The following is a 27,642-nucleotide window of genomic DNA, read 5'->3' on the forward strand; positions in this document are numbered from 1 at the left end:
ATGGGATGCTATCATACTGATGGACTCACCATCTTAGAGACACACACCTCCCACATTATACCTATATAATAATAATATATATATACCTACATGTTACCTCCCACGTTATACCTATATAATAATAATAACATAATGTATATACATGTTACCACCCACATTATACCTACGTATAATTATAATAATATAATGTACACTGCTCAAAAAAATAAATGGAACACTAAAATAACATCCTAGATCTGAATGAATGAAATATTCTTATTAAATACTTTTTTCTTTACATAGTTGAATGTGCTGACAACAAAATCACACAAAAATGATCAATGGAAATCAAATTTATCAACCCATGGAGGTTTGGATTTGGAGTCACACTCAAAATGAAAGTGGAAAACCACACTACAGGCTGATCCAACTTTGATGTAATGTCCGTAAAACAAGTCAAAATGAGGCTCAGTAGTGTGTGTGGCCTCCACGTGCCTGTATGACCTCCCTACAACGCCTGGGCATGCTCCTGATGAGGTGGCGGATGGTCTCCTGAGGGATCTCCTCCCAGACCTGGACTAAAGCACCCGCCAACTCCTGGACAGTCTGTGGCGCAACGTGGCATTGGTGGATGGAGCGAGACATGATGTCCCAGATGTGCTCAATTGGATTCAGGTCTGGGGAACGGGCGGGCCAGTCCATAGCATCAATGCCTTCCTCTTGCAGGAACTGCTGACACACTCCAGCCACATGAGGTCTAGCATTGTCTTGCATTAGGAGGAACCCAGGGCCAACCGCACCAGCATATGGTCTCACAAGGGGTCTGAGGATCTCATCTCGGTACCTAATGGCAGTCAGGCTACCTCTGGCGAGCACATGGAGGGCTGTGCGGCCCCCCAAAGAAATGCCACCCCACACCATGACTGACCCACCGCCAAACCGGTCATGCTGGAGGATGTTGCAGGCAGCAGAACGTTCTCCACGGCGTCTCCAGACTCTGTCACGTCTGTCACATGTGCTCAGTGTGAACCTGCTTTCATCTGTGAAGAGCACAGGGCGCCAGTGGCGAATTTGCCAATCTTGGTGTTCTCTGGCAAATGCCAAATGTCCTGCACGGTGTTGGGCTGTAAGCACAACCCCCACCTGTGGACGTCGGGCCCTCATACCACCCTCATGGAGTCTGTTGCTGACCGTTTGAGCAGACACATGCACATTTGTGGCCTGCTGGAGGTCATTTTGCAGGGCGCTGGCAGTGCTCCACCTGTTCCTCCTTGCACAAAGGCGGAGGTAGCGGTCCTGCTGCTGGGTTGTTGCCCTCCTACGGCCTCCTCCACGTCTCCTGATGTACTGGCCTGTCTCCTGGTAGCGCCTCCATGCTCTGGACACTACGCTGACAGACACAGCAAACCTTCTTGCCACAGCTCGCATTGATGTGCCATCCTGGATGAACTGCACTACCTGAGCCACTTGTGTGGGTTGTAGACTCCGTCTCATGCTACCACTAGAGTGAGAGCACCGCCAGCATTCAAAAGTGACCAAAACATCAGCCAGGAAGCATAGGAACTGAGAAGTGGTCTGTGGTCACCACCTGCAGAACCACTCCTTTATTGGGGGTGTCTTGCTAATTGCCTATAATTTCCACCTTTTGTCTATTCCATTTGCACAACAGCATGTGAAATTTATTGTCAATCAGTGTTGCTTCCTAAGTGGACAGTTTGATTTCACAGAAGTGTGATTGACTTGGAGTTACATTGTGTTGTTTAAGTGTTCCCTTTATTTTTTTGAGCAGTATATATATATATATATATATAACATATATACCTACATGTTACCTCCCACATTATACCTATATACAATAATATAATGTAAATATATATAATTATAATAATGTATATCCCTATATATAATATAATGTATATATACCTATATATGCCTATATATAATAACACAATGTATATATATTTAATATAATGTATATACCTACATGTTACCTCCCACATTATACCTATATACAATAATATAATGTAAATATATATAATTATAATAATGTATATATATATATAATTATAATAATGTATATACCTATATATAATAATATAATGTAAATATATATAATTATAATAATGTATATACCTATATATAATATAATGTATATATACCTATATATGCCTATATATAATAACACAATGTATATATATTTAATATAATGTATATACCTATATATAATTATATAATGTATATATATATATATAATTATAATAATGTATATACCTATATATAATAATATAATGTGGGTTTGATTCCCTCTTTAAACAGGTGGAAGTCAGAGTGTATATATACCTATATATAATAATGTAATGTATATATACCTATATATAATAATATAATGTTACCTCCCATAATATAATGTATATATACCTTTAAACAGGTGGAAGTCAGAGTGGCCGGTAATAATGTATATACCTATATATAATAATGTAATGTATATGTACCTATATATAATAATATAATGTTACCTCCCACATGGGTTTGATTCCCTCTTTAAACAGGTGGAAGTCAGAGTGGCCGGTCAGATCTCCCGGTCGCACCAGGTGACTGTAAAACTTCCAGAACTGCTCCACCTGGCAACCAATCACACGATTACAATATCAACCAATCACAGCACAAGATAACATCAACCAATCAGCTGGTCCTAACACTATCAACCACAAGTTTAACACAGTGTGTATATGGTGTGTGTGTGTATGTATATGATGTGTGTTAGTGGTGTGTGTGTGTATGTATATGATGTGTGTTAGTGGTGTGTGTATATGATGTGTGTTAGTGGTGTGTGTGTTAGTAGTGGTGTGTGTATATGATGTGTGTTAGTGGTGTGTGTGTTAGTAGTGGTGTGTGTATATGATGTGTGTTAGTGGTGTGTGTGTGTGTGTATATGATGTGTGTTAGTGGTGTGTGTATATGATGTGTGTTAGTGGTGTGTGTGTGTGTGTATATGATGTGTGTTAGTGGTGTGTGTGTGTGTGTGTGTATATGATGTGTGTTAGTGGTGTGTGTATATGATGTGTGTTAGTGGTGTGTGTGTTAGTAGTGGTGTGTGTATATGATGTGTGTTAGTGGTGTGTGTGTGTGTATAGTGTGTGTGTGTTAGTAGTGGTGTGTGTATAGTGTGTTAGTAGTGTGTGTTAGTAGTGGTGTGTGTGTATATGGTGTATATAGTGGTGTGTGTGTGTATAGTGTGTGTGTGTTAGTAGTGGTGTGTGTATAGTGTGTTAGTAGTGTGTGTTAGTAGTGGTGTGTGTGTATATGGTGTATATAGTGGTGTGTGTGTGTATAGTGTGTGTGTGTTAGTAGTGGTGTGTGTATAGTGTGTTAGTAGTGTGTGTTAGTAGTGGTGTGTGTGTATAGTGTGTGTGTGTATAGTGTGTGTATATGATGTGTGTGTGTTAGTAGTGTGTGTGTGTATATGGTGTGTGTTAGTGGTGGTGTGTGTATATGGTGTGTTAGTAGTGGTGGTGTGTGTGTATATGGTGTGTATATGATGTGTTAGTAGTGGTGGTGTGTGTGTATATGGTGTGTATATGATGTGTGTGTGTGTATAGTGTGTATATGATGTGTGTGTGTGTATAGTGTGTATATGATGTGTGTATAGTGTGTATATGATGTGTGTGTGTGTATAGTGTGTATATGATGTGTGTGTGTGTGTATAGTGTGAATATGATGTGTGTGTGTATATGCTGTGTATTAGTGGTGTGTATAGTGTGTTAGTAGTAGTGTGTGTGTATAGGTGTGTGGTGTGTGTATAGTGTGTGTGTTAGTAGTGTGTGTGTGTGTGTATAGTGTGTGTGTTAGTAGTGTGTGTGTATATGATGTGTGTATATGGTGTGTGTATATGGTGGTGTGTATAGTGTGCTAGTAGTGTGTGTGTGTATATGATGTGTGTATATGATGTGTGTATATGGTGGTGTGTATAGTGTGCTAGTAGTGTGTGTGTGTATATGATGTGTGTTAGTAGTGGTGTGTGTGTGTATATGATGTGTGTTAGTAGTGGTGTGTGTGTGTATATGATGTGTGTTAGTAGTGGTGTGTGTGTGTATATGATGTGTGTTAGTAGTGGTGTGTGTGTGTATATGATGTGTGTTAGTAGTGGTGTGTGTGTGTATATGATGTGTGTTAGTAGTGGTGTGTGTGTGTATATGATGTGTGTTAGTAGTGGTGTGTGTGTGTATATGATGTGTGTTAGTAGTAGTGTGTGTATATGATGTGTGTGTGTAGTGGTGTGTGTGTGTGTGTAGTGGTGGTGTGTATATGATGTGTGTGTGTAGTGGTGTGTGTGTGTGTGTAGTGGTGGTGTGTATATGATGTGTGTAGTGGTGGTGTACTGACCGATGCGACCGTGCCGATCTGTCTGATGTTCTGTTCATAACTCTGTGTGTTGGCGGGTCGGGACGGAGTCCTCCGAGAATACCACAAGGTATAGTTATACTGTAGAGGATGTTCCCCTGCTGCAGGACTCACCGTCTGACACACACACACACACACACACACACACACACACACACACACACACACACACACACACACACACACACACACACACACACACACACACACACACACACACACACACAGAGTCAGTATATATATATATATATATATAGATAGATAGATTATAGATAGATAGATTAGATACAACAGTCAGTATATATATATATATATAGAGGATGTTCCCCTGCTGCAGGACTCACCGTCTGACAGTATGAGACATTAGATACAACAGTCAGTATATATATATATATATATAGAGGATGTTCCCCTGCTACAGGACTCACCGTCTGACAGTATGAGACATTAGATACAACAGTCAGTATATATATATATATATATAGAGGATGTTCCCCTGCTACAGGACTCACCGTCTGACAGTATGAGACATTAGATACAACAGTCAGTATATATATATATATATATATAGAGGATGTTCCCCTGCTGCAGGACTCACCGTCTGACAGTATGAGACATTAGATACAACAGTCAGTATATATATATATATATAGAGGATGTTCCCCTGCTACAGGACTCACCGTCTGACAGTATGAGACATTAGATACAACAGTCAGTATATATATATATATATATATAGAGGATGTTCCCCTGCTACAGGACTCACCGTCTGACAGTATGAGACATTAGATACAACAGTCAGTATATATATATATATATAGAGGATGTTCCCCTGCTGCAGGACTCACCGTCTGACAGTATGAGACATTAGATACAACAGTCAGTATATATATATATATATAGAGGATGTTCCCCTGCTACAGGACTCACCGTCTGACACACACAGTCAGTATGAGGCATTAGATACAACAGTCAGTATATATATATATATACACATACATAAATACACACACAGTCAGTATGAGTCATTAGCTATAAAACAAGTTATACAGGCTTAATCTGCAAGGAGAATTACTTCAACCCAAATATTGAATCAGATTTGAGGGAAAATAGGAATGATGAGCACAGAAGGGGGATGAATCCCATTTGTCCCCATCTGGTCAAGTCTGTCAGTGTAGAATGTAAAGTAATGCTTAAATAATATCCTATTTAAGGAATGGATGTGGTATATTATTATGTCTTTCAAATAGACTGTTGTTGGCAGTTAGAACATTTTGCAGGTTGGATTAGTTAAAATACAATGAAATGAAACATCTACAGTACCAGTCAAAAGTTTAAACACACCTACTCATTCAAGGGTTTTTCTTTATTTTTACTATTTTCTACATTGTAGAATAATAGTGAAGACATCAAAACTAAGAAATAACACATACGGAATTATGTAGTAACCAAAAAAGTGTTAAACAAATCTAAATATATTTTATATTATAAATTTCTTCACAGTAGCCACCCTTTGCCTTGATAATAGCTTTGCACACACTTGACATTCTCTCAACCAGCTTCACCTGGAATGCTTTTCCAACAGTCTTGAAGGAGTTCCCACATATGTTGAGCACTTGTTGGCTGCTTTTCCTTCACTCTGCGGTCCAACTCAAACCATTTCATTTGGGTTGAGGTCAGGTGATTGTGGAGGCCAGGTCATCTGATGCAGCACTCTCCTTCTTGGTCAAATAGCTCTTACACAGCCTGGAGGTGTGTTGGGTCATTGTCCTGTTGAAAAACAAATGATAGTGGGACTAAGCGCAAACCAGATGGGATGGCGTATCGTGTGCCTTGACTTCTAAATAAATCACAGCGTGTCACCAGCAAAGCACCCCCACACCATCACACCTCCTCCTCCATGCTTCACGGTGAGAACCACACATGCGGAGATCATCCATTCATCTACTCTGCGTCTCACAAAGACACGGCGGTTGGAACCAAAAATCTCAAATTTGGACTCATCAGACCAAAGGATAGATTTCCACCGGTCTAATGTCCATTGCTCGTGTTTCTTGGCCCAAGCAAGTCTCTTCTTCTTATTGGTGTCCTTTAGTAGTGGTTTCTTTGCAGCAAATCGACCATGAAGGCCTGATTCAGTCTCCTCTGAACAGTTGATGTTGAGATGTGTCTGTTACTTGAACTCTGTGAAACATTTATTGGGGCTGCAATTTCTGATGCTGGTAACTCTACTGAACTTATCCTCTGCAGCAGAGGGAACTCTGGGTCTTCCTTTCCTGTGGCGGTCCTCATGAGAGCCAGTTTCATCATAGTGCTTGATGGTTTTCGCGACTTCACTTGAAGAAACTTTCAAAGTTCTTGAAATTTTCCGGATTGACTGACCTTCATGTTTTAAAGTAACGGACTGTCGTTTCTTTTTGACAATTTCTACTGTTCTTGCCATAATATGGACTTGGTCTTTTACCAAATCGGGCTATCTTCTGTATACCACCCCTACCTTGACACGACAACTGATTGGCTCAAATGCATTAAGGAGGAAAGAAATTCCACAAATTAACGTTTAACAAGGCACACCTGTTAGTTGAAATGCATTCCAGGTGACTACCTCGTGAAGCTGGTTGAGAGAATGCCAAGAGTGTGCAAAGCTGTCAAGGCAAAGGTGGCTACTTTGAAGAATCTCAAATATATTTTGAGTTGTTTAACACTTTTTTGGTTACTACATGATTCCACTTGTCATTTCATAGTTTTGATGTCTTCACTATTATTCTACGATGTACAAAATAGTAAAAATAAAGCAAAACCCGTTAATGACTAGGTGTCCAAACTATTGACTGGTACTGTATGCGTGACGGTGTGTTTAGTGTGTGTAGCGTACCTTGCGTCGATTGTTGTTGATGGAGCAGTCTTCTTCCCGGTTACACACCGTCTCATCCTGATCCTCCGTGTCGTCATCCTTCAGACTGGGGGGAGAGAATAGACACGGAGTGTACAAAACATGATGCTCTTTCCATGGCAGACTGACCAGGTGAATCTGGGTGAAAGCTATGCTCTTTCCATGGCAGACTGATCAGGTGAATCTGAGGGAAAGATATGCTCTTTCCATGGCAGACTGACCAGGTGAATCTGGGTGAAAGCTATGCTCTTTCCATGGCAGACTGACCAGGTGAATCTGGGTGAAAGCTATGCTCTTTCCATGGCAGACTGATCAGGTGAATCTGAGGGAAAGATATGCTCTTTCCATGGCAGACTGACCAGGTGAATCTGGGTGAAAGCTATGCTCTTTCCATGGCAGACTGACCAGGTGAATCTGGGTGAAAGCTATGCTCTTTCCATGGCAGACTGATCAGGTGAATCTGAGGGAAAGATATGCTCTTTCCATGGCAGACTGACCAGGTGAATCTGAGGGAAAGCTATGCTCTTTCCATGGCAGACTGACCAGGTGAATCTGAGGGAAAGCTATGCTCTTTCCATGGCAGACTGACCAGGTGAATCTGAGGGAAAGATATGCTCTTTCCATGGCAGACTGACCAGGTGAATCTGAGGGAAAGCTATGCTCTTTCCATGGCAGACTGACCAGGTGAATCTGGGTGAAAGCTATGCTCTTTCCATGACAGACTGACCAGGTGAATCTGGGTGAAAGATATGCTCTTTCCATGGCAGACTGACCAGGTGAATCTGGGTGAAAGCTATGCTCTTTCCATGGCAGACTGACCAGGTGAATCTGGGTGAAAGCTATGCTCTTTCCATGACAGACTGACCAGGTGAATCTGGGTGAAAGCTATGCTCTTTCCATGACAGACTGACCAGGTGAATCTGGGTGAAAGCTATGCTCTTTCCATGGCAGACTGACCAGGTGAATCTGAGTGATGATCCATTGATGTCACTTATTACATTTAAATCAGTGTAGATAAAAAGGGGAGGAGAGATGGGTTAAAGAAGGATTTATAAATCTCGAGACATGGATTATAATCTCTGGCGGACAGATTCACATGTAAACGACGAGAATCTGTCAAGACTCACGTAGAATGTGACTACGGGTAGTTACTCGTTTTGGAGTTTCTACGCTGATCATTTGGACGAATCAGGATTAGGCAGTGTTTAAAACTGGGGAGATGACTTCCTGTGCTCAGTAGTTATTGTACCGCCAGGGAAACACTAAAGACAGAGAGTTCCTTCTACATTTATATTTTCATTAAATGCCATGTTCCATATTAGCACCCCCCCAAACAATAATTTGATCTGTCACCGTTTTATATTCGACATTGAAAATGTGAGATAAAAGCGATGCTGCTGTGTGGGTAAACAGCTTTGGGACACAGAATTGACTGCACCAGCTGGCTGTGTAACGAGTGTGTGGCTTTTTGACAACAAGGCACTGGACTGTCTACAGCCATACAGTTTTGAACCAGGAAGAAGACCGAGAGACGGGGGAGTAAGTGTAACAGTATAACTTTAGTCCGTCTCCTCGCCCCGACCCGGACGCGAACCAGGGACCCTCTGCACACATCAACAACAGTCACCCACGAAGCATCGTTACCCATCGCTTGAAACGCTATTAGCGCGCACCACCGCTAACTAGCTAGCCATTTCACATCGGGTACATAAGCAAGGAGTCGACCGGGAAAGGCAAGAGGAATGTCGAGTTGTCCTCAAAACATGGTAAGTACGTTTCTGAGTGTCAAGCTAGTTAGCTTGTTGGTTAACAAGGTAAGTAGTTGTGCTATACAACCAGACTGTCAGTTTTACACATAGCTAGCTAGATAATGAACTAAAGTGCAATTATCAGAACCCATTATCTAGCCTATGGTAGCTATATCCATCCGATGTAAAGCAAGGAGGATCATGGGATGTGTCAGAAGCTATGCATGTTGACTAACTACCACACGTTAGCTAGATCCAATTAGCTAGCTAGCTAGCTACAGCCTACAGATGTACCCGGTATGATCTGGGCTCTGGGGAGATGGTAGTTAGTTAGTCAGAAGGCTCTAGAGGTCCTTGGACCAGTATCTCTGTAGGACCTGGAGATGGAATGATAGAGGTAGTGAGTGTGCTTGAAATAGAGCCCTCACCCCTGACCTTCCACTGCCCCAGGGCCTCCTGCCTAACCACAGTCTCTCTGACAGGGAGTTACTCCAGGATTATACAGCCCTGACCTCTCACTGCCCCAGGGCCTCCTGCCTAACCCTAACCACAGTCTCTCTGACAGGGAGTTACTCAAGGATTATACAGCCCTCACCCCTGACCTCCCACTGCCCCAGGGCCTCCTGCCTAACCCTAACCACAGTCTCTCTGACAGGGTTACTCCAGGATTATACAGCCCTGACCTCCCACTGCCCCAGGGCCTCCTGCCTAACCCTAACCACAGTCTCTCTGACAGGGTTACTCCAGGATTATACAGCCCTGACCTCCCACTGCCCCAGGGCCTCCTGCCTAACCCTAACCACAGTCTCTCTGACAGGGAGTTACTCCAGGATTATACAGCCCTGACCTCCCACTGCCCCAGGGCCTCCTGCCTAACCCTAACCACAGTCTCTCTGACAGGGTTACTCCAGGATTATACAGCCCTGACCTCCCACTGCCCCAGGGCCTCCTGCCTAACCCTAACCAGGAGAAGTTCCACTCATAATAGTATATTTGATGCACTCTGTAAACCTCCTTCACTATGCCAGTCTGCCTGTGTGCTCGCATAACATATTATCCAGGGCCACTGGTTGAATTGGATGTACTCAAATTGATGCGCTCTCCTCACAGACTTTTCTAAAACCCACCGTGTCCATCCTCTGTCCCCAGGTGTCTGCTGGACAATGGAACTCTAGAGCAGCCACCCTGTTCAGTTATAGCAACTTGCCCAAGCCTCCCCCATTTGTCCTTCAGTTATCTGATCAGTTACAGCAACTTGCCCAAGCCTCCCCCATTTATCTGATCAGTTACAGCAACTTGCCCAAGCCTCCCCCATTTATCTGATCAGTTACAGCAACTTGCCCAAGCCTCCCCCATTTCTCTTTCAGTTATCTGATCAGTTACAGCAACTTGGCCAAGCCTCCCCCATTTCTCTTTCAGTTATCTGATCAGTTACAGCAACTTGCCCAAGCCTCCCCCATTTGTCCTTCAGTTATCTGATCAGTTACAGCAACTTGCCCAAGCCTCCCCCATTTATCTGATCAGTTACAGCAACTTGCCCAAGCCTGGTGTTGTGGAGCCAGCGTGTACATCATCTCTGAAATGCAAGAGAAAGGCCATAATGTATTATTCCATCCCAGGCGCAATGTAGATTTTGGCCACTAATGAACCATTGTGTATCTGTTATAAAATGTATCAAGACTGCCCAAATGTGCTTATTAATAAACGTTTTCAAGTTCGTAACATTCGTAACGTTCGTAACAGTTCATTCTCCTCAAACAATAGCATGGTATTATTTCACTGTAATAGCTACTGTAAATTGGACAGTGCAGTTTGATGAACAAGAATTTAAGCTTTCTGCCGATATCAGATATGTCTATGTCCTGGAAAATGTTCTTGTTACTTACAACCTCATGCTAATCGCTTTAGCCTACGATAGCTCAAACATCCCATACCCCTTCAAACATTTAACCTCCAGCTGAGTGAGAGAGCCTCTGGGTGGATGCTGCAGTCTACCCAAGTGGCGTCGGGAGCAACTGCTTGCACGAGCGTTACCACTCCACTATGTCTCCCTGTCATGGCTTTTGCTCCGTCAGTACAGATACCAACACATCTTAAACACCAAAGTCAATTTTGATGTCCAGTACTTAAAATATATCCTCTCATGTTGTCCTGGTTTCGGATGGTTTGCAGAAAAGGGAGTCTTCCGTAATTGATCCCCAATAAACGTAATGGACATATACCAGGAGCTGCGCCACGTCTGTTGACTCATCCAGCTGTAACCCATAAAATTCACTGGCTTGTATGTGAAGCAGTAATTGTTTCAAAACAATAGTATGGGGTTTGCTTGTCCTAGCCATTCGATAGCTCACCATATAAGACGCTTTTAGCCCCTTCTTATTAATGGTATCTGTTGCTTTTATACATCTTACTACTCAAAAGTCGTCTTTATTCGCGCTCAAAAAACTTAGCTTATTTTTCTAAGTGTCATGTTTCGTTTCTAAATGTCAGCACAAGAGTGAAGGTTTCCCGCGAGAGAGTAACGGTTAATGTGATTGGATGTTAATAATTTCCCGCGAGAGAGTAACGGTTAATGTGATTGGATGTTAATAATTTCCCGCGAGAGAGTAACGGTTAATGTGATTGGATGTTAATAATTTCCCGCGAGAGAGTAACGGTTAATGTGATTGGATGTTAATAATTTCCCGCGAGAGAGTAACGGTTAATGTGATTGGATGTTAATTATTTCCCGCGAGAGAGTAACGGTTAATGTGATTGGATGTTAATTATTTCCCGCGAGAGAGTAACGGTTAATGTGATTGGATGTTAATAATTTCCCGCGAGAGAGTAACGGTTAATGTGATTGGATGTTAATAATTTCCCGCGAGAGAGTAACGGTTAATGTGATTGGATGTTAATAATTTCCCGCGAGAGAGTAACGGTTAATGTGATTGGATGTTAATTATTTCCCGCGAGAGAGTAACGGTTAATGTGATTGGATGTTAATTATTTCCCGCGAGAGAGTAACGGTTAATGTGATTGGATGTTAATAATTTCCCGCGAGAGAGTAACGGTTAATGTGATTGGATGTTAATTATTTCCCGCGAGAGAGTAACGGTTAATGTGATTGGATGTTAATTATTTCCCGCGAGAGAGTAACGGTTAATGTGATTGGATGTTAATTATTTGACTAGGCTTCCTGTATTTGACATTGTGTTGCTATTTTGGTTTTATTTTTGGCAGTAAAACTCACGCTAGAAAGAAGAGAAAAACCTCACCCAAATGTACAGCTGTAAAATATACATGGACTGTTGGAAAATGGGAAGAAAATATACATTTTTAATGTGAATCACATTTTTATTTGGCGTACTGTCATATATACATATATTCATATATATAGCTCATAAATCAAGCACATATATTAGCATCATTTAGGTGGCCTAGGGCCCTCCGGCTGCTTTAGAGCCTGCTTGTGACCATAGGATTAAAACTTGCACAACACACCCCATGACTGAGACACTAGACTGCTGTTGCACAGAAACATGCTTCCCCATTATCACAAGGATAATAACTGCACAAACAGTTATAGAGCGCCAAACTAATCCGCCTGACCTAGGTCATGTCTCGCACCCCTTTAACCAGGAAACACCCTAGCCTCAGACAGGTACTGCCAGTTTCGGTTCCCCTTATCTCACGACTCATTGACACACAGACATTCCATTGCAATGAACACTCACACTTCACTCCCCTCTCTACTGGTCGGGTGCCAAGAGCAGAGGACTCTGCTGTGCACCAATGGGGCTCCTGCTCTGGCTAGAGCAGGCCCGCCTCCAACTCTTCAGGACCAGTCAGAAGACCAACACGGCGAGACTTCACCTACATTGTTCCATGTTCCTGCTGGATCCTTTGTTTAAGCGTCCTTTTTCAGCTGACTCCTTACTGAGTCATATGACTAGGTCCGTGCACGCTTAGCTGCAGGATAAGATATCTTTGACTTAATAAACCTGCCATTTTGCTACGACTGAAATCCACTCTGTCCAGTGTCCATGATTTGGTCTCACTCTCCAGTATATGAAACACCAACAGTACCCCCGACGGCATTGCACGTACTCCAGTTTGCCGTAGAGGTTAAAAACAAACAAATTGATCAGGATTATTCTTACACTTCCAGCACGTACTCATCTTGACCATTCCCACTTTGAAAGCCTCCGAGTCTCTCAGATTAAATTGTACATAAGATGGTCCTTAATTTAATAGTGGTATGTTTTCTATACTCAGCTTCCATTCTCTGGAATAGTCTTCCGAAGACACTTAGAACCTCCATATGCAGTTTCAAGTTCTCACTGAAAACATTTCTAAATGCGACTATTAGTACTGAGAAGGAAATGGCAGGGATTATCATATGGTCTGCCTTTTGGTGCCTAGTGTGTATCATATTGTGATTGGCCTCCCGAGTGGCGCAGCGGTCTAAGGCATTGCGGTGCTAGAGGCGTCACTACAGACCCTGGTTCGTTCCCAGGCTGTGTCACAACCGGTCGAGATCGGGAGTCCCAGAGGGAGGGTTCGGCCGTCATTACAAATCAGAATTTGTTCTTAACTGACTTGCCTAGTTAAATAAAAAATGTATTGTGTATATATATTAGGTATTGATTGTTTTGTTATTCCGGGTGACGTACCTGTCCAGAGTTGTTAATTAGGAAATGGAACTATACTAATTAGGTACCTGTCCAGAGTTGTTTACTTTAAAACAACTGTTTGTTGCCACTACAATTGCTGCCTAACCCTCCAACACAGTTTTGTACACGGTTTTAATGACAGTGGACAAAACATTAAGAACACCTGCTCTTTCCATGACAGACTGACCAGGTGAATCCAGGTGAAAACTATAATCTCTAATTGATATAGTTGTTAAATCCACTTAAATGTGTAGGTGAAGGGGAGGAGACGGGTTAAAGAAGGATTTTTAAGCCTTGAGACATGGATGGTGTACAGGTCATTCGGAAAGTATTCAGACCCCTTTACTTTTGGATGAAATTATTCTAATGGATGAAATGTATGGTTTCGCTCATCTACACAATACCCCATAATGACAAAGCAAAAACAGGTTTCTATACATTTTACAAATGTATTTAAAAATATATATATAATTTACATAAGTATTCAGACCCTTTGAGACTCTAAATTGAGTTCAGGTGCATCCTGTTTCCATTGATCATCCTTGATGTTTCTACAACTTGATTGGACTCCACCTGTGGTCAATTCAATTGATTGGACATGATTTGGAAAGGCACACACCTGTCTATATAAGGTCCCACAGTTGACAGTGCATGTCAGAGCAAAAACCAAGCCATGAGGTCGAAGGAATTGTCCATAGATCTCCGAGACAGGATTGTGTCGAGGCACAGATCTGGGGAAGGGAACCAAGAACACAGTGGCTTCCCCTAAATGGAAGAAGTTTGGAACCACCAAGACTCTTCCTAGAGCTGGCCGCCCGGCCAAACTGGGAGAGAAGGGTCTTGGTCAGGGAGGTGACCAAGAACCCGATGGTCACTGACAAAGCGCCAGAGTTCCTCTGTGGAGATGGGAGAACCTTCCAGAAGGACAACCATCTCTGCAGTATTCCACCAATCAGGCCTTTATGGTAGAGTGGCGAGACGGAAGCCACTCCTCAGTAAAAGGCACATGACAGCCCACTTGGACTTTGCCAAAAGGCACCTAAAGGACTCACACCATGATAAACAAGATTCTCTGGTCTGATGAAACCAAGATTGAACTCTTTGGCCTGAATGTCAAGCGTCACGTCTGGAGGAAACCTGGCACCATCCCTACGGTGAAGCATGGTGGTGGCAGCATCATGCTGTGGGGATGTTTTTCAGTGGCAGAGACTGGGAGACTAGTCAGGACCGAGGGAAAGATGAACGGAGCAAAGTACAGAGAGATCCTTGATGAAAACCTGCTCCAGAGCGCCCAGGACCTCAGACTGGGGCGAATGTTCACCTTCCAACAAGACAACAACCCTAAGCACACAGCCAAGACAACGCAGGAGTGGCTTCGGGACAAGTTTCTGACTGTCCTTGAGTGTCCCAGCCAGACCCCGGACTTGAACCCAATCGAACATCTCTGGAGAGACCTGAAAATAGCTGTGCAGAGATGCTCCCCATCCAACCTGACAGAGCTTGAGAGGATCTGCAGAGAAGAATGGGAGAAACTCCCCAAATACAGGTGTGCCAAGCTTGTAGCGTCATACCCAAGAAGACTCAAGGCTGTAATCACTGCCAAAGGTGCTTCAACAAAGTAAAGGGTCTGAATACTTATGGAAATGTGATATTTAAGTTTTTTATTTTTTATAAATATAGACACAAAAAATAAACCTGTTTTTTGCTTTGTCATTGTATTGTGTATAGATTGATGGGAACAAACAAATGTAATCCATTTTAGAATAAGGCTGTAACGTAATAAAATGTGGAAAAAGTCAAGGGTTGTGAATCAGCTGCTTTAGACTGGAACTGCTGCTGTGTGGTTGTATACTGCCATCTATTGGAAATATTTAGCCATTTCAAGTTATTAATTCACAACAGACCGTAAAGACATTGGAGAGGTAGATGAGAAATGTATATTTATGTACGAGTATATTTTCCGTATTTATTCCAGAGATCAGTATCAACGCCAATTGCAGGACTTTCACACAAGTCACACCCAGTTCAAACCATATTTAAAATAAATACAAATGGGGTCTTTATCAAGTGTCCTGCCTTGCAATAACAACAACATCATTATCATTTAAAACTGTAAATACTTGTAGATGTTGATTTTTTTTTTATTATGAAAATGCTGTTTAGTATTAACTAACACTAAAATACTAAAATAGTTTGCAAAAGTGTTGCAGGCTACCCTGGCACAGATTTAAGGTTACTGCTAGGGGTTACTGCTAGGGGTTACTGCTAGGGGTTACTGCTAGGGTTACTGCTAGGGGTTACTGCTAGGGGTTACTGCTAGGGGTTACTGCTAGGGGTTACTGCTAGGGGTTACTGCTAGGGGTTACGGCTAGGGGTTACGGCTAGGGTTACTGCTAGGGGTTACTGCTAGGGGTTACTGCTAGGGGTTACTGCTAGGGGTTACGGCTAGGGGTTACGGCTAGGGGTTACGGCTAGGGGTTACGGCTAGGGGTTACGGCTAGGGTTTACGGCTAGGGGTTACGGCTAGGGGTTACGGCTAGGGGTTACGGCTAGGGTTACTGCTAGGGTTACTGCTAGGGTTACTGCTAGGGTTACTGCTAGGGGTTACTGCTAGGGGTTACTGCTAGGGGTTACTGCTAGGGTTACTGCTAGGGGTTACTGCTAGGGGTTACGGCTAGGGGTTACGGCTAGGGGTTACGGCTAGCGGTTACGGCTAGGGGTTACGGCTAGGGGTTACGGCTAGGGGTTACGGCTAGGGGTTACGGCTAGGGGTTACGGCTAGGGGTTACGGCTAGGGGTTACGGCTAGGGGTTACGGCGCGTTCAGGGTTACGGCGCGTTCAGGGTTACGGCGCGTTCAGGGTTACGGCGCGTTCAGGGTTACGGCGCGTTCAGGGTTACGGCTAGGGGTTACTGCTAGGGGTTACTGCTAGGGGTTACTGCTAGGGGTTACTGCTAGGGGTTACTGCTAGGGGTTACTGCTAGGGGTTACTGCTAGGGGTTACTGCTAGGGGTTACTGCTAGGGGTTACTGCTAGGGGTTACTGCTAGGGGTTACTGCTATGGGTTACTGCTAGGGTTACGGCGCGTTCAGGGTTACGGCGCGTTCAGGGTTACGGCTAGGGTTACGGCTAGGGTTACGGCTAGGGTTACGGCTAGGGTTACTGCTAGGGTTACGGCTGGGGTTACGGCTGGGGTTACGGCTGGGGTTACGGCTGGGGTTACGGCTGGGGTTACGGCTGGGGTTACGGCTAGGGTTACGGCTAGGGTTACGGCTAGGGTTACGGCTAGGGTTACGGCTAGGGTTACGGCTAGGGTTACGGCTAGGGTTACTGCTAGGGGTTACTGCTAGGGGTTACTGCTAGGGTTACTGCTAGGGTTACTGCTAGGGTTACGGCTAGGGTTACGGCTAGGGGTTACTGCTAGGGTTACTGCTAGGGTTACTGCTAGGGTTACTGCTAGGGGTTACTGCTAGGGGTTACTGCTAGGGGTTACTGCTAGGGGTTACTGCTAGGGGTTACTGCTAGGGGTTACTGCTAGGGTTACGGCGCGTTCAGGGTTACGGCGCGTTCAGGGTTACGGCGCGTTCAGGGTTACTGCGCGTTCAGGGTTACGGCTAGGGTTACGGCTAGGGTTACGGCTAGGGTTTACGGCTAGGGTTACGGCTAGGGTTACGGCTAGGGTTACGGCTAGGGGTTACTGCTAGGGGTTACTGCTAGGGGTTACTGCTAGGGGTTACTGCTAGGGTTACTGCTATGGGTTACTGCTAGGGGTTACTGCTAGGGTTACGGCGCGTTCAGGGTTACGGCTAGGGTTACGGCTAGGGTTACGGCTAGGGTTACGGCTAGGGTTACGGCTAGGGTTACGGCTAGGGTTTACGGCTAGGGTTACGGCTAGGGTTTACGGCTAGGGTTACGGCTAGGGTTTACGGCTAGGGTTTACGGCTAGGGTTTACGGCTAGGGTTACTGCTAGGGGTTACTGCTAGGGGTTACGGCGCGTTCAGGGTTACTGCGCGTTCAGGGTTACGGCGCGTTCAGGGTTACGGCTAGGGTTACGGCTAGGGTTTACGGCTAGGGTTACGGCTAGGGTTACGGCTAGGGTTACGGCTAGGGGTTACTGCTAGGGGTTACTGCTAGGGGTTACTGCTAGGGGTTACTGCTAGGGGTTACTGCTAGGGGTTACTGCTAGGGGTTACTGCTAGGGGTTACTGCTAGGGGTTACTGCTAGGGGTTACTGCTAGGGTTACGGCTAAGGGTTACGGCTAAGGGTTACGGCTAGGGTTACTGCTAGGGTTACTGCTAGGGTTACTGCTAGGGTTACTGCTAGGGTTACTGCTAGGGGTTACTGCTAGGGGTTACTGCTAGGGGTTACTGCTAGGGGTTACTGCTAGGGTTACTGCTAGGGTTACTGCTAGGGTTACGGCTAGGGTTACGGCTAGGGTTACTGCTAGGGGTTACGGCTAGGCTTACTGCTAGGGGTTACTGCTAGGGTTACTGTGTGTTCAGGGTTACGGCTAGGGTTACGGCTAGGGTTACGGCTAGGGTTACGGCTAGGGTTACGGCTAGGGTTACGGCTAGGGTTACTGTGTGTTCAGGGTTACGGCTAGGGTTACTGCTAGGGTTACGGCTAGGGTTACTGTGTGTTCAGGGTTACTGCTAGGGTTACTGCTAGGGTTACTGCTAGGGTTACTGCTTGGGGTTACTGCTTGGGGTTACTGCTAGGGTTACTGCTAGGGGTTACTGCTAGGGGTTACTGCTAGGGGTTACGGCTAGGGGTTACGGCTAGGGGTTACGGCTAGGGGTTACGGCTAGGGTTTACGGCTAGGGGTTACGGCTAGGGGTTACGGCTAGGGTTACTGCTAGGGTTACTGCTAGGGTTACTGCTAGGGGTTACTGCTAGGGGTTACTGCTAGGGGTTACGGCTAGGGGTTACGGCTAGGGGTTACGGCTAGCGGTTACGGCTAGGGGTTACGGCTAGGGGTTACGGCTAGGGGTTACGGCTAGGGGTTACGGCTAGGGGTTACGGCTAGGGTTACGGCTAGGGTTACGGCTAGGGTTACGGCTAGGGGTTACGGCTAGGGGTTACGGCTAGGGGTTACGGCTAGGGTTTACGGCTAGGGGTTACGGCTAGGGTTACGGCTAGGGTTACGGCTAGGGTTACGGCTAGGGTTACGGCTAGGGTTACGGCTAGGGTTACGGCTAGGGTTACGGCTAGGGTTACGGCTAGGGTTTACGGCTAGGGTTACTGCTAGGGGTTACTGCTAGGGGTTACGGCGCGTTCAGGGTTACGGCGCGTTCAGGGTTACGGCGCGTTCAGGGTTACGGCGCGTTCAGGGTTACGGCGCGTTCAGGGTTACGGCGCGTTCAGGGTTACGGCGCGTTCAGGGTTACGGCGCGTTCAGGGTTACGGCGCGTTCAGGGTTACTGCTAGGGGTTACTGCTAGGGTTACGGCTAGGGTTACGGCTAGGGTTACTGCTAGGGGTTACTGCTAAGGGTTACTGCTAGGGTTACTGCTAGGGGTTACTGCTAGGGGTTACTGCTAGGGTTACTGCTAGGGTTACTGCTAGGGTTACTGCTAGGGGTTACTGCTAAGGGTTACTGCTAGGGTTACTGCTAAGGGTTACTGCTAGGGGTTACTGCTAGGGGTTACTGCTAGGGGTTACTGCTAGGGGTTACTGCTAGGGGTTACTGCTAGGGGTTACTGCTAGGGGTTACTGCTAGGGGTTACTGCTAGGGGTTACTGCTAGGGGTTACGGCGCGTTCAGGGTTACGGCGCGTTCAGGGTTACGGCTAGGGTTACGGCTAGGGTTACGGCTAGGGTTACGGCTAGGGTTACGGCTAGGGTTACGGCTAGGGTTACGGCTAGGGTTACGGCTAGGGTTACGGCTAGGGTTACGGCTAGGGTTTACGGCTAGGGTTACGGCTAGGGTTTACGGCTAGGGTTTACGGCTAGGGTTTACGGCTAGGGTTACTGCTAGGGGTTACTGCTAGGGGTTACTGCTAGGGGTTACTGCTAGGGGTTACTGCTAGGGTTACGGCGCGTTCAGGGTTACGGCGCGTTCAGGGTTACGGCGCGTTCAGGGTTACGGCGCGTTCAGGGTTACTGCGCGTTCAGGGTTACGGCTAGGGTTTACGGCTAGGGTTACGGCTAGGGGTTACGGCTAGGGGTTACTGCTAGGGGTTACTGCTAGGGGTTACTGCTAGGGGTTACTGCTAGGGGTTACTGCTAGGGGTTACTGCTAAGGGTTACTGCTAGGGGTTACTGCTAGGGGTTACTGCTAGGGGTTACTGCTAGGGGTTACTGCTAGGGGTTACTGCTAGGGTTACGGCTAGGGGTTACGGCTAGGGTTACTGCTAGGGTTACTGCTAGGGGTTACTGCTAAGGGTTACTGCTAGGGGTTACTGCTAGGGGTTACTGCTAGGGGTTACTGCTAGGGGTTACTGCTAGGGGTTACTGCTAGGGGTTACTGCTAGGGGTTACTGCTAGGGGTTACTGCTAGGGGTTACTGCTAGGGTTACTGCTAGGGTTACTGCGCGTTCAGGGTTACGGCGCGTTCAGGGTTACTGCGCGTTCAGGGTTACTGCGCGTTCAGGGTTACGGCTAGGGTTTACGGCTAGGGTTACGGCTAGGGTTACGGCTAGGGGTTACTGCTAAGGGTTACTGCTAAGGGTTACTGCTAGGGTTACTGCTAGGGTTACTGCTAGGGGTTACTGCTAGGGGTTACGGCTAGGGTTACGGCTAGGGTTACGGCTAGGGGTTACGGCTAGGGGTTACGGCTAGGGTTACGGCTAGGGTTACGGCTAGGGTTACGGCTAGGGTTACGGCTAGGGTTACGGCTGGGGTTACGGCTGGGGTTACTGCTGGGGTTACTGCTGGGGTTACGGCTAGGGTTACGGCTAGGGTTACGGCTAGGGTTACTGCTAGGGGTTACTGCTAGGGTTACGGCTAGGGTTACTGCTAGGGTTACTGCTAGGGTTACTGCTAGGGTTACTGCTAGGGTTACTGCTAGGGGTTACTGCTAGGGGTTACTGCTAGGGGTTACTGCTAGGGGTTACTGCTAGGGGTTACTGCTAGGGGTTACGGCGCGTTCAGGGTTACGGCGCGTTCAGGGTTACGGCGCGTTCAGGGTTACGGCTAGGGTTACGGCTAGGGTTACGGCTAGGGTTACTGCTAGGGTTACGGCTAGGGGTTACTGCTAGGGGTTACTGCTAGGGGTTACTGCTAGGGGTTACTGCTAGGGTTACGGCGCGTTCAGGGTTACGGCGCGTTCAGGGTTACGGCGCGTTCAGGGTTACGGCTAGGGTTTACGGCTAGGGTTACGGCTAGGGTTTACGGCTTGGGTTTACGGCTAGGGTTACGGCTAGGGTTACGGCTAGGGTTACGGCTAGGGTTACGGCTAGGGTTACGGCTAGGGTTACGGCTAGGGTTACGGCTAGGGGTTACTGCTAGGGGTTACTGCTAGGGTTACTGCTAGGGTTACTGCTAGGGTTACTGCTATGGGTTACGGCGCGTTCAGGGTTACGGCGCGTTCAGGGTTACGGCGCGTTCAGGGTTACGGCTAGGGTTACGGCTAGGGTTTACGGCTAGGGGTTACGGCTAGGGTTACGGCTAGGGTTACGGCTAGGGTTTACGGCTAGGGTTTACGGCTAGGGTTTACGGCTAGGGTTTACGGCTAGGGTTTACGGCTAGGGTTTACGGCTAGGGTTTACGGCTAGGGTTTACGGCTAGGGTTTACGGCTAGGGTTACTGCTAGGGGTTACTGCTAGGGGTTACTGCTAGGGGTTACTGCTAGGGTTACGGCGCGTTCAGGGTTACTGCGCGTTCAGGGTTACGGCGCGTTCAGGGTTACTGCGCGTTCAGGGTTACGGCTAGGGTTTACGGCTAGGGTTACGGCTAGGGGTTACGGCTAGGGGTTACGGCTAGGGGTTACTGCTAGGGGTTACTGCTAGGGGTTACTGCTAGGGGTTACTGCTAGGGTTACGGCTAGGGGTTACGGCTAGGGTTACTGCTAGGGGTTACTGCTAGGGGTTACTGCTAGGGGTTACTGCTAGGGGTTACTGCTAGGGGTTACTGCTAGGGGTTACTGCTAGGGGTTACTGCTAGGGGTTACTGCTAGGGGTTACTGCTAGGGGTTACTGCTAGGGGTTACTGCTAGGGGTTACTGCTAGGGTTACTGCTAGGGTTACTGCGCGTTCAGGGTTACGGCGAGTTCAGGGTTACTGCGCGTTCAGGGTTACTGCGCGTTCAGGGTTACGGCTAGGGTTTACGGCTAGGGTTACGGCTAGGGTTACGGCTAGGGGTTACTGCTAAGGGTTACTGCTAGGGTTACTGCTAGGGTTACTGCTAGGGTTACTGCTAGGGTTACTGCTAGGGGTTACTGCTAGGGGTTACGGCTAGGGTTACGGCTAGGGTTACGGCTAGGGTTACGGCTAGGGGTTACGGCTAGGGTTTACTGCTAGGGGTTACTGCTAGGGGTTACTGCTGGGGTTACGGCTAGGGTTACGGCTAGGGTTACGGCTAGGGTTACGGCTAGGGTTACGGCTAGGGTTACGGCTAGGGTTACGGCTAGGGTTACGGCTGGGGTTACGGCTGGGGTTACGGCTGGGGTTACGGCTAGGGTTACGGCTAGGGTTACGGCTAGGGGTTACGGCTAGGGTTACGGCTAGGGGTTACGGCTAGGGGTTACGGCTAGGGTTACGGCTAGGGTTACGGCTAGGGTTACGGCTAGGGGTTACGGCTAGGGTTACGGCTAGGGTTACGGCTAGGGGTTACGGCTAGGGGTTACGGCTAGGGGTTACGGCTAGGGTTACTGCTAGGGTTACTGCTAGGGTTACTGCTAGGGTTACTGCTAGGGTTACTGCTAGGGTTACTGCTAGGGGTTACTGCTAGGGGTTACTGCTAGGGTTACTGCTAGGGTTACTGCTAGGGTTACTGCTAGGGTTACTGCTAGGGTTACGGCTAGGGTTACTGCTAGGGGTTACTGCTAGGGTTACGGCTAGGGTTACTGCTAGGGTTACTGCTAGGGTTACTGCTAGGGGTTACGGCTAGGGTTACGGCTAGGGTTACTGCTAGGGGTTACTGCTAGGGTTACGGCTAGGGTTACGGCTAGGGTTACTGCTAGGGGTTACTGCTAGGGGTTACTGCTAGGGGTTACTGCTAGGGGTTACTGCTAGGGGTTACTGCTAGGGGTTACTGCTAGGGGTTACTGCTAGGGGTTACTGCTAGGGTTACTGTGTGTTCAGGGTTACGGCTAGGGTTACGGCTAGGGTTACGGCTAGGGTTACGGCTAGGGTTACTGCTAGGGGTTACGGCTAGGGGTTACGGCTAGGGTTACTGTGTGTTCAGGGTTACGGCTAGGGTTACGGCTAGGGTTACGGCTAGGGGTTACGGCTAGGGGTTACCGCTAGGGTTACGGCTAGGGTTACCGCTAGGGTTACGGCTAGGGTTACGGCTAGGGTTACGGCTAGGGGTTACGGCTAGGGGTTACGGCTAGGGTTACTGTGTGTTCAGGGTTACGGCTAGGGTTACGGCTAGGGTTACGGCTAGGGGTTACGGCTAGGGGTTACGGCTAGGGTTACGGCTAGGGTTACTGTGTGTTCAGGGTTACTGCTAGGGTTACTGCTAGGGTTACTGCTAGGGTTACTGCTAGGGGTTACTGCTAGGGGTTACTGCTAGGGTTACTGCTAGGGTTACGGCTAGGGGTTACGGCTAGGGTTTACGGCTAGGGGTTACGGCCAGGGTTTACGGCTAGGGGTTACTGTGTGTTCAGGGTTACTGCGTGTTCAGGGTTACTGTGTGTTCAGGGTTACTGTGTGTTCAGGGTTACTGTGTGTTCAGGGTTACTGCGCGTTCAGGGTTACTGTGTGTTCAGGGTTACTGCGCGTTCAGGGTTACTGCGCGTTCAGGGTTACTGCGCGTTCAGGGTTACTGCGCGTTCAGGGTTACTGTGTGTTCAGGGTTACTGCGCGTTCAGGGTTACTGCGCGTTCTGGGTTACTGCGCGTTAAGGGGTTAGAGTTATGGTTAAAATAGGTTATACCTAACTTTAAGAGATATACCTAGGGTTAGATTTCATTTTTTGGGAGCAAAAAACAGTAATGTTTATAGCTCTCTGGTTCCTCCCTGTGGCCATCTGCAGGTACTACATACCTCATTCACAACACTTGTTGGTTTCATAATCTGAGGTAACAACCGGTCAGATCCACAAATCAATGAGACCCATCCAGTTGGTTTGCAACTCAGTGAATCTGTGCAGCACACACACAATTCATATCAAATTACCCAGCAGCTATTTAGAAGCTACAATTTATTTCATCTAGAATCTTCATGTGTGGCTCAGTGGGTAGAGCATGGCGCTTGCAACGCCAGGGTTGTTGGCTCGATTCCCACGGGGGACCAGTACCAGAATGCATACACTCACTACTGTAAATCTTATTCAGAACGTCTGCTAAATTACTCAAATGTATTAATACAAAATTATATTCTGTAGGTTTAAAATTGTCCACATCTTGAAACAGGGAAACGTTTAGGTTTTACACATTTTCTGAATAAAATACGGTTAACCATGACCGGAAAATGTTTAACTTCTGATGGGTAGGCACCAGCCGTTTACGGCACCGTGGGTCACCACAACGTGCTCCCAGTCAAACAGTGATATCGCTCACCGGGGAAATCTCCTTCCGCGCAGCGGCCAATATGAAGCAGGACAATGAGATGAGCACGGAGCTCAGTATAACTAATAGGAGCCGGCAGCGTGAAAAATGTCCTAAAATAAAGGCTTTTTCGCTTTTACTTAAACTATGGCAAGCAGCTGGGACATACGATGTTATAAAAACTGGCCTCCATGGCGGATTCAATATACACATTTTCAGTGGAGCCAGGTCTGACTTAAATAGTTACCGCTTTCATGCAGTTTTACAACCGAGCATGGGTAAGTAACTGTTTGCTAAGTGGCGACTGTGGGTAGCTGCTAAATCAACTAACATCGTGGTTAGCATCATGGCTAGCACAGACAGATAACTTACTGTTCAAATTGGTTCATCTCAGCTTCGAGCAGTCTTCTTCACAGAGAAGCGAACCTCACGACAACGGGGATAGTTGATGGGTTTTAATCGTTTATTAGCCAGCTGGTTACGTTCAACTCGCTTCAAAAAACACGCAAGATAGCTGGCCGCGGTGCAACCTACGTTCCATACGGACACAGTTCCACTTGTGAATGGAAGCAGACGGGTCGGTGGACGGGACAAACGGAACGAAGTTGAAAGCGGAATGCCCCCAGCTCCGTTCATTTCTCGAATGTATTGATGTTGGATGGATGGACGGATCTATGGCCTACTTCCCTATTTTAGATAATTAATAACAAACATAATGTACTACATGTTGCGGACCGGTATGCTCAGGCAGTATCTGAAGAACTGTAGCAGTAATACCATGGTCCACCACAGGAGGGCGCCTTTACCTGTTGTTCTGTCGTCAGTAGATGTAATACAAGCCTGGCATTGACAGTGGTGACGGTTTGCAATTTTAGGACTTTTCTATTGGTTTATTAAGCCAGGCAAGCACAAACAAGCACATATAAAGTATTTAATTTATTTTGGACATCAGAGCAACCTTGAGTGAATCTTATGAGTCAGAAAAAGGAGGTTCATATGATAGGGAAGATAATTTATACAACTGACAGCACATATCCAACTGACAATATCCTAAAAGAAAATTAACTATGGAGTCAAAGTTCGGGAACATAAACAACAAAATGACAGTTAATGAAAATGTATGGTTAATCTAGTATAATCTAATGTATATAATGTATTATGTATGTATTATATGTATTATATACAACAGACAAAAATTCACATTCTACGACGGCAGAGTCATATCTTAAGTGTAAAACTAATAATGACTCAATAATCCACGGTTTCTGGGAATAAAGTCTGGAAGTTGTGTGGCGGAGCTAGACAGTTGGCTGTCAGAAGTATTACAATGTAAACATACTTTTAATGAATCTGTCTGCGTATTTCAAGACATGACATGTGGGGGTGTAGTGAGATACCCAATGGGATGGATGATTCTCTTGTCATCACTCATCTTGAGAAAACAGATATTGATGGGAGGAGGTCTCTTCTCATCTTGAGAAAACATATATTGATGGGAGGAGGTCTCTTCTCATCTTGAGAAAACAGATATTGATGGGAGGAGGTCTCTTCTCATCTTGAGAAAACATATATTGATGGGAGGAGGTCTCTTCTCATCTTGAGAAAACATATATTGATGGGAGGAGGTCTCTTCTCATCTTGAGAAAACATATATTGATGGGAGGAGGTCTCTTCTCATCTTGAGAAAACATATATTGATGGGAGGAGGTCTCTTCTCATCTTGAGAAAACATATATTGAGAACTAGGAAATCAATCAGAAGCCATCATTAACACAATGGAACAATCTAATGATTTATTATTGAAATATAGAGAAACAAAATGGTGCAGTTTCAGGCCATGTGGCAAAGATGGGAGGAGCGTACAGAGGTGTGGTGGGTGTAGAGGTGTATTGTGGTGTGCCTGGTCAGGACCCGGAGAAGGCGACTGGGAAAGCTGCCGTTACCGTCAATACTACTCAATATCCTACCAACGGGACATCAAAAACTGTAATATCCTATGTTTCACAGAAACATGGCTGAATGCACAGCTGGTGCACGAAATCTAAGGAAGTCTCTAGTCTCTTCGCCTGAAGTAGAGTATATTGTGATAAATTGCAGGCCACACTGCTTGCCTAGAGAGTTTCCATCTATACTTTTTGTGGCTGTTTATTTACCACCACAGATAGACGCTGGCACTAAGACCACACTCAGCCAGCTGTATAAGGAAATAAGCAAACAGGAAACCACTCACCCAAAGGCGGCGCTCCTAGTGGCCGGAGACTTTAATGCAGGGAAACTTAAATCAGTTATACCGAATTTCTGTTAAATATGCAAACAGAGGGAAAATAACTCTAGACCACCTTTACTCCACACACAGAGCTTTGTCGTACAAAGCTCTCCCTCGCCCTCCATTTGGTAAATCTGACTATAATTATATCTTCCTGATTCCTGCTTACAAGCCTAAAAGTGGTCAGATGTAGCAGATGCTAAACTACAGGACTGTTTTGCTATCACAGACTGGAACATGTTCCGGGATTCTTCCGGTGGCATTGAGGAGTACACCACATCAGTCACTGGCTTTATCAATAAGTGCATCGAGGACATCGTCCCCACAGTGATTGTACGTACGTACCCCAACCAGAAGCCATGGATTACAGGCAACATCCACACTGAGCTAAAGGGTAGAGCTGCTGCTTTCAAAGTGCGGAACTCTCAGACCTACCACTGTTGTGTCGTCTGCAAACTTAATGATGGTGTTGGAGTCTTGAGGATCAGCGTGGCAGATGTGTTGCTACCTACCTTCACCACCTGGGGACGGCCCGCCAGGAAGTCCAGGATCCAGAGGTGGTGGTGTATATAGAGGTGTATATAGAGGTGGTGTATATAGAGGTGAATATAGAGGTGGTGGTGTATATAGTGGTGTATATAGAGGTGGTGTATATAGTGGTGAATATAGAGGTGGTGTATATAGTGGTGAATATAGAGGTGGTGTATATAGAGGTGTATATAGAGGTGGTGTATATAGTGGTGTTTATAGAGGCGGTGGTGTATATAGAGGTGAATATAGAGGTGGTGTATATAGAGGTGAATATAGAGGTGGTGTATATAGAGGTGAATATAGAGGTGGTGTATATAGAGGTGTATATAGAGGAGGTGTATATAGAGGTGGTGTATATAGAGGTGTATATAGAGGAGGTGTATATAGAGGTGGTGAATATAGAGGTGGTGTATATAGAGGTGGTGTATATAGTGGTGAATATAGAGGTGGTGTATATAGAGGTGAATATAGAGGTGGTGTATATAGAGGAGGTGTATATAGAGGTGGTGTATATAGAG

General features: G+C 46.2%; 1 protein-coding gene across 1 annotated transcript in view; it reads right to left on the reverse strand.

The window, feature by feature from the left end:
* LOC129848112 (eukaryotic translation initiation factor 4E type 2-like) overlaps nucleotides 1-25,092 on the reverse strand; it is a gene marked incomplete at its 3' end in the record, with an annotated part of 32,896 nt that extends 7,804 nt beyond the window's left edge. The window contains exons 1-3 of the mRNA XM_055915578.1: nucleotides 24,700-25,092; nucleotides 7,256-7,340; nucleotides 2,496-2,600 (exon numbers count right to left, since the gene is read on the reverse strand). Of these exons, the coding sequence (XP_055771553.1) occupies nucleotides 2,496-2,600; nucleotides 7,256-7,340; nucleotides 24,700-24,716 (207 nt within the window). The remainder of the gene's footprint in view (nucleotides 1-2,495; nucleotides 2,601-7,255; nucleotides 7,341-24,699) is intronic.
* Between the last annotated feature and the right edge of the window lie 2,550 nt (nucleotides 25,093-27,642).

This window comes from Salvelinus fontinalis, unplaced genomic scaffold (genome assembly GCF_029448725.1).
Source record: "Salvelinus fontinalis isolate EN_2023a unplaced genomic scaffold, ASM2944872v1 scaffold_0989, whole genome shotgun sequence".
Taxonomy (NCBI): domain Eukaryota; kingdom Metazoa; phylum Chordata; class Actinopteri; order Salmoniformes; family Salmonidae; genus Salvelinus; species Salvelinus fontinalis.